The following is a 13,476-nucleotide window of genomic DNA, read 5'->3' as shown; positions in this document are numbered from 1 at the left end:
TAATGGGCAAGAGCAGATGAAAGCAGTTGCACACAGCACCTACAACCACGGGCCAGATGTATAAATGATTCATCCACACAAACGTGCATACATAATTTCAGACAAACTAGTATTAATTAAAAAAATATGATTTACGAAGCTGACACATACTTAGACCAAGTAAACTCTGTTTAAAAGCAAGCTGAGGGCACTATAAGGTGGAGATGAAAAATAATAATCAAATGAAATCTTAAAAACTGGTTTAGGTTGCTAGATAATTTCACTAGTTGTCAGTCAAAAATCTATTTATAAACTTAATTTTGATTAATTCATTTTGTGCGCTCATGAGTTAAATTTTTTTATCTTCACTGGAGGCATTCTTTTTTTTTTTTTTTTTTGCATGTGGTTATGATCTTCATTTTGGCTTTTATTGTGAAGTACTTTGTAAAGTCAGAATGTAAGTGCTTTAAACTGAATCATTGATTCGACGATGCCTCTATCACTGCTGCTGTTGGTTTATATGTACTGTACATGTGATGAATTAATGATAATTGAGATGCTATATATGGCCACCCGAGTTTTTTTGTGATTGTTGCGGGCAAAAATCCTTGATTATGCGGCACGTTTTCTTAAAAAATGCAAAGGAATATTTGGGATATTTATGCAATTTTTATGCAATGAAATTGTGGAACTTGCAAAAACTGCGGTTTGATAAAAAAGTGATTTCCTCCAACACCCTGCTTTTCGATGATGTTTACGTCGCGTAATTACGTCACTTCATAACGTTACCATGGCAACAGGGGAAAATGGCTGCTCTTGTGAAGTAAACGCAACATTTTTCAACTTTCTGCTAAGATATATGTGACTTTTTGGCAACGAAAATGCGGGGATTATGAAAGCATGCAAGCCCCGCATATTTTGCGTGGAAATTGGCAATTTATACAGCGAAAGTGCGGCTTATTTGGAAAAAATGCGGCCCCCACATAAATATGCGGACTTTGGCTGATTTATGCATTGAATTATGCGATTGCATATTCACGTTTTTCTGGAGGGACTGGTATAATGACGGCTGCTGTTGCCGTGTTAGAGGGCTGAATGTGAACGTGGTGAAGCTTTGCTTCTTCTTTGCTGTTGCCAGGTAAAGACTGGATCATACAGAGTAATTGATATACCATCAGGTGAATAAGAGTGTGTCTGCATTAGGGATCGACCGATACTGGTTTAATAAGGCTTATTATTATTATTAATAATAATAATAATAGTTGTTGTTATTGCTATTATTGTTATTAATAATTAATAATAACAATTACCCATTTTTGGAACCAATATGCATTTATAGTGAAAATCTTTAAAGTGCTCTTATGCTTTTTGGCAACCCTTTCCTTTGTGTTTAGGGCTGTCAAACGATAACAAAATTTTAATCACCAAATTTCTGTGATTAATCGCATGTTTTATCTCATGAATAAAATTGTATTTTGCATTTCAGAACTGTTTAAGTACATATTGACAATGGAAAGCAATTCTTACCAGTGTATCTTGATTGGGAATAAAATGAATGCAAAGAAAGTTACTTTATGAACTTGATTTGTAATTGTTCAGTATTTATTTACTGTAAGCATAGCAAAACTACAAAGTTTGCTAGGCCAAAAAGAACGTTAATCTCGCGATTTAAAAAAAATGTACGCCGTTAAAATGGTTTTGCGTTAACGCGTTTAACTGACGGCACTAATTGTGTTTATATATTTTTTTTTTTGTGCATGTTATAGGTTGTATAGGTCTCAGACTAAATCTTTACATTGGTTGCACTGGTACGCCTAACTTTTTAATTTATTTACGGACACAGTTTTATATATCTGGTCTGTGGAGAATACTAAATGTGTGGAAAGAGTGTAAGATGTTTCAAAAAAGACTGACTGATGTGTTTACATGAATTATTTTGTTTTTATCCTTATTGATTATTCATCAATTAAAAAAAGAAATCTATCAAAACACAGCTGCATTGCATGAATAATACTATTATTTTCACAGCCACGGCAGAGGAAGGGACAGAGGGTGGGTTTAAGACGGCAGGATTCATATTTTCTATGTTATCTGCAATCCTTCCGTCCACAATCTGTTAATCTGCAGTGTTTTCCTGCAGTCCTGTCCTGACATTGTCTCTGCCGTCAAAGCTTGGTCTCACCCTACCCCTGTCTGTCCTCTCTCTCTCCTCTTCAGACAGTGGAGCATGGATTCCCCCACCAGCCCAGCGCTCTGGGCTACAGTCCCTCCCTGCAGCTGCTGGCCATCGGCACCCGCTCTGGGGCCATCAAACTGTATCCTTCACTCTACCTGTGTGTAAGAGTTGTCAGGGAGGGATCAAAGCGGCATGTTTGAACCTGAGGCAGGCAGTGCTAATGAGCGGCTGTGACGCTGCTAAATCCTCTTTGCGGTTCACATGCGTACCTGGTTCAGGTGTTGAATTTTTTCCCACGCTGTTGCTCAACGCCGCCTGGCATTCTCAGACAGTGGAGTCTGTGTCGCCATAGCCTTTCGCACAATTCTGCTCATTGACAGCGCAGCGGAGCCAGTCGGTACACTCTCCCCATTGACACAGAGACGCACTGGTTTTGATAACCACAGTACCTTCTCTCGTTAGGATCATCCATTCGTACAATGCAGCAGATTGTTCTTGGATAAAACGGCAAGGGGGCACAGATGGAACGAAAATCTTTCAACGAATATTATTAGTCAAAGCGCAGGATGTTTTAATACAGAGTCAAAGAAACGAGCAGCTTCTCTTCTTTTAATGTAGCGCACAAAAGTATGTGATAATGTGATTCCTCCATAGGGATGGTGGTGTGTGTCTTCACAATGCTCTGCTCACTTGACACTTGAGCATTATGGGATATTAAAGTCCATTGTTCATGCTGATTGACAGCCGGCTCACAGTCCGCCTGGGTCCTGACAAAGTTACATTAGCAGCTATTTAAAGGTTTCATTCAGGTATTCTGGTGTGAAGATGGATCCCTTTTTAACGGAGGTAAATCGCCATGGTAACCTATGCACTTGAGCATGTTTATTACAGAGGATCCGATCAAAACATGAAGGTGTAAAACCCCCTGCACACCGACCAATCGGCTAACTGGGGAAAAATGTAGTCATCATTCCTATAGCATGGGCAAAAGTACTGTTTACAATAAAGTGACAAGGAATAAATAGCAATAGTCATTTTTATAGATCAGTCCAGTCTCTCTCTTTTCAGCACCTGAACAATCCCCAAAGTGTAACGTCGTCAATATAGACTAGGTGGAGATAGATAATCCTACAGCTCAGTATCTCTTTAAGCTCTGGCCTTTTTAACGTGGACAGGCTCATGGCTGGATAGGAAAACCCGGAGATGACTGAGCCAGCTGATCCAAGTTATCCAAGATCATCAAGGTTATGCTCAGTGACGTTGGCTAACCCAAAGCTTTGTGTTCCCTGGTATCTATCAATCGTTTTGTCCCATGAAATCGTACAAGGTACAATTCCAGCGAAATGTAATCCCATCAGCTCTTTCAACCTGTGTATGATTCATCATAAAGCAGAATGTTGCCGTCAGATTGGCGCATAGGAAAATAATCCCCTGGTTGAATGGCAAAGACACTCCAGTGTCCTGCTGTGTCTCGGTGAGCTACAGCTCCCGGCATCTGGCTGGACACCCAGCTCACCCAGTGCACCGCCTGCACACCGGCCAGCACGACGCCCAGCACGGATGTCGCAGTCAGTGTTCAATTCCTCGCTTGTCTCGTGCCCCCTATGATGCAGAGATGGAGATGGACGCAGAGATGGTCTTGCTTGTCGATGTAGTCGGGATCGTAGCCATAGGGTCGTAGCCATTGTCCGCCATTGTTTACTCAGACGTTTACATTGAAATCGTCAAAGGCCAGCATGCTAGCGAGTCGGCAAGACATTAGGAGGGCAGGCAGAAGTTGATTTCCCATACCTGATGAGGAACTCAAAGCCACATACCATCAAATCTCTAACTTCAACTTTATAAAGCCCAACTAGTATTTTAAAAATGGACAATTCAGCATACATTTTGCAGCGCTGACTGAGAGGCAACTGGAGAGGTCTGCACCGTGTAAAACAATGTCTGTTGTGAAAAAAGTGTCTTTTATCACTTTAGGACCAATAGGACTGTGTCACAAATCACAAATCCAGTCTGCCCTTAACCAATGGTCAGGTATGGAGCTCCAGGCGTGGAGTTCATGGGTCTACATGATGAGAATGCTGCCGTCACACAGGTGCACTTCCTCCCCCGCCAGGTACAGTTGAAGAACATATATGGCAGCATTTCTGCTTTTTAGAGTAGCCTGCCTTGTTTATTATAGAGGAGACAGGAACTGTATTCCCTGCTAGCCACAAAGTGAATGCCTTTTTTTAATAGCCTTTTGGACAATATTGTTTGATTGTTTTTCATGTTTAGGTTGAATTGGTGACTCTGCTGGATGACAACAGTCTTCACATGTGGACTTTAAGAGCTCATAAGGGACTCTCTGAACTTCTGGAGATAGGACGCTTCACACTCACTGGGCCACCTGGGTAAAACACGCAGACACACTGACAGGTTTCCCCCTTTCTTGACTCTCTTCCAGTGCAGGTAGTTTTCAAGGAGCCTTTTTAAGGAACCTCTGAATTGTACCTACATTTAAACCAAATGAATTGGTTCTAGTTTGGTTTCAGGGATGCAGTTTCTGCCCCCCAAAAGTTCCTGATCCTGAGGTAGTACTTTCTAATCGCTCAGGAGTTATAAAGGCCAAGCTGACTGATTAAACACAAAACAACAAATTATTTAATTTCTGGGGCTCTTTAGTTCTTGAAAAGGCATATCCTTCAAGGCACTGCATACTCGCCCAGTTTGATGAATTCTGTATAAATATGCAGTGTACTAGAGCTGCAACGATTAGTCGATAAATCAATTGGCTAATCAGAAGAAAATGAATACTGTTTTGATAATGATCAAATAGTTTCAGTCATTTTTTCAAGCATAGCTGTCAACCCAGTTCCCTGATTCATATTCTAAAAATGTGAGGATTGCAGGGTTTACCCCAGAAAAGTTACAAGGCCTTTTGGATGAGGGCCCAGCTGGGGCCAGTCACAGACTGATGGCAGCATTAATGTAGAGCCCAATAGATTCTGTGAATCATGAATCATGGACGGAATCGCGAAATTTAGAATTTAAAAAAGCTATGACAGATTCCACAGGGCGGTACATTTAGTGCTGAAAGCTAACTGGACATTTGAAAATATGACTACGTCTAAGTTTCCAACTGAGCCGACCCACTGTAACTGTAGTTTAATAACCATAAACATCTTAAGAATACATTCAAAATATTTTCCCCAGTGGCTTAGGCCTGGTGGGGGACAACTTACAAAACTTGCAATACACTGGGGGAAATCCTGGATTGTATGCATTTTTGTCATATATTATGGAAAAATAAATAGGTTTTGGACATTTGGATGAAGATGTATTAATACATCACCTAGGGCTTTTAGAAAGTATAACTGTTACTCTTCACTATTTTCTGACATTTTATAGACCAAGTAATTATCAAGATAATAATGGGCACATTCAGAGGTAATGCAAATAATCGTTAGCTGTAGCCCTGCTTTATACAAACTAGGGGTGCACCGATCCGATAATAGGATCATTTATCTGCCCCGATATTGCAAAAATAGCTGGATCGGTGGATCGGAATAAGTAACAGATCCACGGGCCGATCCAGTATTTTTTTTATTTCACACCTGCCGCAGCACCGGGACCCCTGTTAACTGCGTACCCTTCTCACTCATGGTAGTAACTTTATAACACAACAATTAATAACCCACAACTAACTATCTTAAAAGGATAAAACACCAAAGCATGTAACAATTTGAGACCTAAACAGTTTAACACTAATAATTTTACATTTACAAATGTAGCTACACCGCCGAATGGCATGCTGGGTAACATTACATCTGCTAGCCAGGTAGCATAACAGTCTGTTAAGCTGGGAGAGGCTACGGTCGGTACTGCACAACAACCGAGAAGAAAGTTAGCTAGAGGATGAAGAAAGACCGGAGATACACCAGAACAACGTGTGCTCAAGAGAGGAGCCGTCTGTTGTTCCCAAGTTTTTTTTCTTATTTAACAAATCGGACATAATTTAGCCACGGTTGTTGCCCGTCGCTCTAACGTTACTCGGCCGTGCTAACGTTACTGCGCTAACGTTAAAGACCTGTCACTTCAAGCATGCAGCGGAGCAACGTTATGAACGCAATCCACCTCCGGTCCCGCTACAGACCGTTGAGAAAGACGGGTTCGGAGCAATGATTAAAACTCTGGATTTAAGATGTCTTGCCTCGCTGAAATACGTCCGCCAACCTGCTGACGTTATTCAAACAGCGAAGGAGGCTGACAGCGGAGCTCCGTTCAGTCCCCCACTACAACCACACTACAACAACCTAACTTACCTGGGGCCAAAGTAGTGGTTATACAGTACTAGCTTACAACTATTTCGTTTTGAAAGGGAAACGGTGTTAAAGTTGTTTGTATGTGTAGGCTATTCATTCGATTTGAGTTTATTTTACTACTTTGCAGTTTGCACAATACAAATAGTTTAGCTTCTGTAACTGTGGAGCCAAGCAAACCCTTAATCAAAGCTTTTAGTAAACATGATGACATTAACATGTTTTTGTGATATTCTATGTACTCCTGACAGTAGAATAAGCCATTATAAACCTATATAAAGGTGGCCCATTATTGATGGCCCATTATTATGTATTTAAATTTATTTTAAGAAGTTTGATTACATTATATTTTCGATTTGAATGCACAATTGTTTTTTTAATAACAAATAAATAAGAATTCAATACATTACATCTATATTATTTTGTCTTAGTTAGGAAAGTAATGTTTAGTTAGGAAGGTCTGGTGCCTTTAGTCTCTTCCACATGGTGGAAGGAAGGTATGATGTGGAAGGTATACAGTTTATTATTAATTCATCAACAGTATCGGGTATCGACAGATACACAAAGCCCTGGTATCGGTTTTGGGACTGAAAAAGTTGGATCGGTGCACCCCTAATACAAACGGCAGCTGTCCATCATTCCCCCAAATGATCTCACCTCTGTTGTCTTCTCCTCCTCCTCAGTGCCCCTCCAAGTGTGACCAGAGTGACAGCAGTGCTGGCTCACTCCTCCGGGGAGCTGCTGCTGTTGGGGACAGAAGGAGGACACGTCTTCGTCGTTGAAGTCCCAGGGTTCAGAGAGCTGGAGGAGAGAAACATTAGTCTGGACCAAGTGGCCAGCAGGTCGGCAACCACAACACACCGCACGTCGTTTAGAGCCCTGATTTTACATTGTCATAATAATGAGGCCGACGACAATAGTCAACAAATCAACAGCATTTACAGCATCCGTTATCAATGTGTCCAGGATCTCACTCAAATCTTTGTCTAGCCAACAATATAGCAGATTACATTACAAGATGAATTGGGGTGGATGTTGTCTTTCACAGTCCAAACTGCAAAGCAGCACGTGTTGGCATGTATCATGTATTCAAAAACTAGAAAACAAACACTCGTGGGAAACGGAAAGTGATTTTATTTTGGTTGAATTATTTAGGAATATGTTCCACGTTAGCACGATATCAACCAAAATGTTGAATATATTCAGATTGGACTCTGGGCCTTTCAACAAGAAAAGGACCTTTTTTTTTATTATTATTTTTATTTTTTTATGGTGCTTACAATTTCAGGTTTTGTTCTGCTATAGTGGAAAAAAAGCTGTTTTATATCTCAGATCCCCCCCCCCCCCTGCATTGTCGTGGACACATGTAGCCACTTTCCCAGAATGGAACTGCTTGCATGTCTGCACGGTCGGTAAAAGTCTGCAGCTGTCCGCGGATGCAGAACGTAGCCTGTGTCCGAGCCTCTTTCTACAGCATCCACCTGTGAGGTTTTCAGCTGTGTCTGCCTGGCTTACTGTGTGTAAGACTGCCGATTTAACCCGCAAGTCCTAATCGGTATAGTGGCATTAGGGATGCACCAAAATGAAAATTCTTGGCCGAAACCAAGACCGAAAACCCAAACACCGAAAGAAATTATGCCAATTATTAGTACCATTGCATTTATGGCTATGACTGTGTACTAACTTTACTAAAATCAAGGCATTGCAGTTGTTTAAATTAATATTAAAGTTTAATTAAAAAAATGTCTAGCAGAAATATGGCTACAATCTGATAGTCACATACAGTATATAGTAGCCTAAGAACAGAATAGCTAACTTACTGTTGTTATTATTATTATTATTATTATTATTATTATTATTATTATTATTTTTTGAGGCACTTTCTTGCAGGATTTCACTGAACATATCAGACAACGAGGGTGCATGCCCCTCATCTGGTGCAGAGAGACGAGTCTTTTTTTTCTGCGCTCTGATCTCCTCCTGCGCTGGGCGCTGCTCCGTCTCAGTCTCCACGCGGGTTCTCCGCTTCCATCGCGGCCTGGATCATTTCTCGTGCGCCCTGCTTTATTTCCGCATCCAAGTAATGGTCTTTATAACGCGGATCAAGTACAGTCGCGATGAAGTGCAGAGGATCCGAATAGATCTCAGTGAAACGTGTGCTGACAGACTCTAAGAGCACTTTTCATTGTTTTCACTCCGTGGTCCGTCTCAACCTCGTTGCTTAGGAGACGCTTTGCAGGTGGAACGGATCGGGTACTGACACACGTGCAGGTCGTGGTTTCTGTTTGCGTCATCACAACATTTCGGCCGTATTTTTTCGGTGATAAAAGAAAATTTTCGGTGGCCGAATAATCGGTGCATCCCTAAGTGGCATGTAGCTGGCCGTTGCGAGCGCCATCCAGCAGTCAGAAAGCCTCAAGCTTAGCAAAAAACAAAGAACAGCTCAACCGTTATCCTAAAGTTAGGAGAGTTTATTAAAGATTTTTGGAAGTTGGGATGCTTTTCCTATGTTAAGGTAGGAGCATTGACTTAGGAACTGTTCATCTGTAATGTTTGTTTTCCTGAATTTAGGCCATAACCCTAATTACCATGGTTACCAATCAGTTGAGATAGGATTTGCAAGAAGGGGGGCTCTTGGCAGTTTTGACTTGACCTTTTTTGAGCCTTTTTTACACATGTAGTTTGTTTGCTTTGGTCTGAATCAGTTGATGAGTTGGTAAACTTGGAGCAATTTCCCCTTGGTTCGGTTTTGTTTCACACCTGAAAAAAATCCAAGTTTACTAAAAGGCATCCTTACAAACCATGCAAGATTGTTCACTCTCTTATTGGTCAGATGTGTCTGAGGCAGGAGCAAGTAAATACATGATGAATGTCCTGTGTTCTGGACTAGTTTATATTTCTTACATCTCCATGCTTAAACAGCTCATTTCATTTAAATAATCAGACATTGTTTCGCGAGCGACCTGACTACATCTGCTCTGGTCACCGAGATTTCTCTCTGCTCTGCCGGTGTCTGTCTCAAACTTTAGCGGCGGCTGGTTTGACCACGGAGATGCAAGTGACGGACGGCGAGCTTGACCGCTGTCTATTTCTGTGAGAGAAACATTGAAGCTGCTACAGTTTGCTGCTCTGCTGCATCACAGATTGTTAAACACACCTGACAACAGGAGACATTAGCTCAGACTGGAGGAGTATATAGTTGGTGCGGTTCCAGGTCGGATCGTGTTCTCGCCACAAAATAAAAGATTTCGATAGAAAGCATACAGAGACCACCTCATCAAGCAGGTCTCGATATGCTTTTTTGGGTTCGATTTTGTCAAACTTTCGCTTAAAAGCATAATTGGGACGAATCGCCACTTTTACGATTTATCGTATTGTCGTTTTGGGTCAAATGGCCTTTTGAATGGGAGTGCTAGGGGCACTACTATGATCACATCAAAATCACTATTTTTAAAACCCTAATAAGGCTAGACACAACATGAAACTTTGCTCGAAGTATCACCAGGGGCTCTACACATGAACTCAGCATTGAGAACATTGTTTGGGTACACAGAATTTACTAAAAAAGGTTTTAACAACTCACTGTAGCTGTTGGTTTTTCCGGTCGCCGTCCATCTAGCCATTCAAAAGGCCATTTGACCGAAAACGACAATACGGTAAATCTTAAAGTGGCCTTTCCATCCTAATTATGCTTTTAAATGAAAGTTTGACTTGGGTACATTCACAAAAAGACCCTAGGTATCATTTTGGCGAGAGTAATGCTTTAATACAGAGCCCCTGGCTGTGTAAATGGAAGACAAACGGAAAGTAGTGCATGAGCCACAAAACACTGTTCCAGCCAATAGAACAGGCAGCGACTGTTGACGGGGGGGGGCAGCATGTGAATTTGGGGGGGGTCTGAAGGCAGGGTTGTATTTCTTTGGCAGTTGAGTTCAAATATCAACAATCTTTGGAAGAATCACTTCCTGCACCTTTAACACCTTAGCTAATGTTAGCAATTAATTGCGGTTCAACAAAGAAACCGCAATTATGTAAAACATTTCTTTTATAATTGTTACAGGCCTAGTTCCGTCTCCAGTCTTCCTGATGCGTGTCTCTTTCGTTCTTTCCTCTCTCCCATGTTTATCCACTTTCCCCTGTCTCCTCCAGTGTACCAGACGACTACATCGGCCGCAGGAATCTGGAACACGTAGAGGCCTTACAGGAGAACCCGGTCAACCCGAACCAGGTTGTTATTGGCTACGGACGAGGTCTCATGGTCATCTGGGATCTGGAGAAACAGTGTGCCGTCCAGCACATCCCTGCCACGCAGGTAACTGTTCTATAGCTCGGTGTGGGGCCCGTGACCTGAATACCAGCACGTCCTGGATAAACTGTGGTTACAACCAGCGTGCTTAATCTTGGCATTTGCCTCTGTGTATTTTCCATGTAACCGTAGCAACTGGAGAGTGTGTGGTGGACAGAGGACGGAGGCTACATTCTCAGTTCACACAGCGATGGGAGTTACTGTCAGTGGATGGTGAGTGGCGAGGACGAGGACGAGGAGAAATCCGACATTCCTTATGGTGAGCATAAAGAAGTGTTCGCTGCATGTTTTTTCTTGGCTGCATGAAATGTGCTTTTTTTGTGGAGGCTGATGATGACTTGTCTTTTATTGCTGCAGGACACTTCCCCTGCAAGGCCATTTCTAAAATAGTTCAGCTACCTACAGAAGAAGGGTGAGTTGGCTTTATTCACCAATGAGACCACATTTGTGACATCTGTTGTCCTCCCTCAGTGGAAGTGGTTCGAACGTCCTCACCGTTCTAATGTTTAACTTTATTTCCCAGGTGTGTCACATTGCCTGTTACACATTAATCTCTGTGCAAACTTGTGTGTGCGTGTGTGTAGGCCTCCGTTCCTCCTGTTCAGCGGTGGTATGCCCAGGGCCAGCTATGGGGACAGACACTGTATCACAGTGATCCACAGTAAAACCCACGTGGCTCTGGACTTCACCTCCAGGATCATCGACTTCTTCACCATCAGAGACGGACCGCAGCACACAGGCAGGCAACACACACACCCACAAAAGTAGCTGCCGAATGGCAAACACACTCATGCACAGCTATGGAAAGGAAGCTGTTTCTCAAAGCTTTTAGGGGGAATTTCTTGGATTTAGATTTTGTTAATTTTAAGTCCATAAGCAAGTTATTTCCAAAGACATCAGATCCATTTTTGTTGTTGTTGAAGCTGTGGTTTTCTATGTATTCCCCCTTTTTCCTCAATTTGGAAGGAACCATGTCACGAAGCCTTCTGCAGTAATCTGATTTCTGCCACGTATAAATGCAAATTTGAAAAAATGGCTTTGTACTTGATCGGGTATCAAATCTCGATACTTTGTTGGTATCGATGGAAAAATATCCAGAGCACTGAGTCTAGTCTATATGGGTACATTTTCTGTTTTCGAACTGAGAACACTGGGGGTAGTGTGTTTCACAGCGTGGGGGGTGCCACAAGGGGGACACGCAAAAAAACCGCAGCAGGCCTGAGGCGTTAAGTTGAGACAGACTTGAGAACTTCTGGAGAAACGCAACCCCACATCACACTGCGGTGGCCAATCATGTAACCAGAGATCAGACTTGTCTGTGGGTTTCGAGGCGCTGTGAGAGTCCCGTACAGGAAACTGGAAACATCACTGCCTCTATCGCCGCCCGCTCTCTTCTTTTAGTAAGTGTCATTTGGTTTTTGTCATGACAAGTTAGGGTTAGGGGTTCATGTGTTCATGACTGTATGATAACAGTGTGTCATGTGTTCATGACAGTGTCATATCACTCTTATGTAGATACCTTCAAGTAAAGTGTTACCAAAGTTTTGAAACACAAGCTCTGAACTGCCCGGGAGTTTGTGTAACAGCTGACGGTTTCCTGCAACAACAAAGCCCAGTCGATCTGTCTCGCTCGCCTCTTTTCTTTCTCTGTAAAATCAAGCTGCCTTTAAGTGATCTGACTGAAAACAGTAACTGTGAGATATAAAGTCTACTTGTACTACATTGGGGGGGGTTAAAGAACACAACAGGATGTCACACAAATGTGCTGTTTCATTGACACTCGCCCCGCAGCAAAACCAATGCAGAAATCTTTTTTTTTTGTTGGTCTGAACGCAGCTTAAGGGCCATTCTGCCAATTTTACACATCTAACTCAGTTTGCTCACGACTATCAAAAGATTTCATCTTGCAAATGTTATAACAGACATTTTTTGGGTGTGCTCACTTTTGGTTTGGCTTTCAAAGAAATCGTTTGGATCATTTATTTTTTTTATTTATTTATTTTTTTTTTTTACTACACTGTAGAGAAAAGTCTAGACAAAAAGACTAGAGCTGGGCCATATGGAGAAAAAAAAACCTATATCGTGATATTTGACCAAATAAATTGATTTCACAAAATATTTACACAATTAGTTACGATAAATATTCACCAATAATGCGGATATAATAACTAAGGCAAATAGTTAGTTTAACAGCTAGCAAGTCTGGTAAGTTCAGAAAATGACATCACTTTACTGTAATGCAGGCTGTAAAACCATGAAAAGAAAAACACTTTTTTCATATTATGATATCCAAAATTTAAGACGATAACTAGCCTCAAATATCATGTCTATAGAAAATGGATATATTGCCCAGCCCTAAGCAAGACTAACCTATCCCAGGTCAGTGTGTACAGTATTTATATCTAACCCAGGGTTCTTTGTTTTTTAGGCCAGGGACCCCTTAGCTGAAAGAGAGATGGAGTAGGGACCCCCTACGGTGTATAATAACAAATTTTATGTATTTATGTACTCGGTGATACTTTGCAGTAAAACCATGGTAGGTCCAATAAAAGCAGGTGAAGCAATAAAACACAAAACATAAAAACAAGCATATTAAACAAGTAAAACGATAAAACCTGCAGTAGATTAGATATATTGTATACATTTGAGTTGCGTATTAAAGTGGGGTGAATGGATGAAAATTGGAAAAAATCATTTATACATGTTTTTTTGGGTTT

The 13,476-nt window shown here is 41.5% G+C and overlaps 1 protein-coding gene across 6 annotated transcripts in view; it reads left to right on the top strand.

The window, feature by feature from the left end:
- llgl2 (LLGL scribble cell polarity complex component 2) overlaps positions 1-13,476 on the top strand; it is a 55,079-nt gene that overhangs the window by 20,630 nt on the left and 20,973 nt on the right. For all 6 annotated transcript variants that reach the window (XM_039788903.1, XM_039788902.1, XM_039788901.1 and 3 more), the window contains exons 3-10: positions 2,197-2,294; positions 4,187-4,268; positions 4,430-4,545; positions 7,137-7,295; positions 10,603-10,765; positions 10,892-11,018; positions 11,117-11,171; positions 11,344-11,498. In XM_039788903.1, coding sequence (XP_039644837.1) covers positions 2,197-2,294; positions 4,187-4,268; positions 4,430-4,545; positions 7,137-7,295; positions 10,603-10,765; positions 10,892-11,018; positions 11,117-11,171; positions 11,344-11,498 — 955 coding nt within the window. The remainder of the gene's footprint in view (positions 1-2,196; positions 2,295-4,186; positions 4,269-4,429; positions 4,546-7,136; positions 7,296-10,602; positions 10,766-10,891; positions 11,019-11,116; positions 11,172-11,343; positions 11,499-13,476) is intronic.

The sequence above is a fragment of the Perca fluviatilis genome, chromosome 21, assembly GCF_010015445.1.
Source record: "Perca fluviatilis chromosome 21, GENO_Pfluv_1.0, whole genome shotgun sequence".
Classification (NCBI taxonomy): domain Eukaryota; kingdom Metazoa; phylum Chordata; class Actinopteri; order Perciformes; family Percidae; genus Perca; species Perca fluviatilis.
The sequence above is the reverse complement of the archived record's forward strand: the minus strand, read 5'-3'. Positions and strand labels throughout refer to the sequence as shown.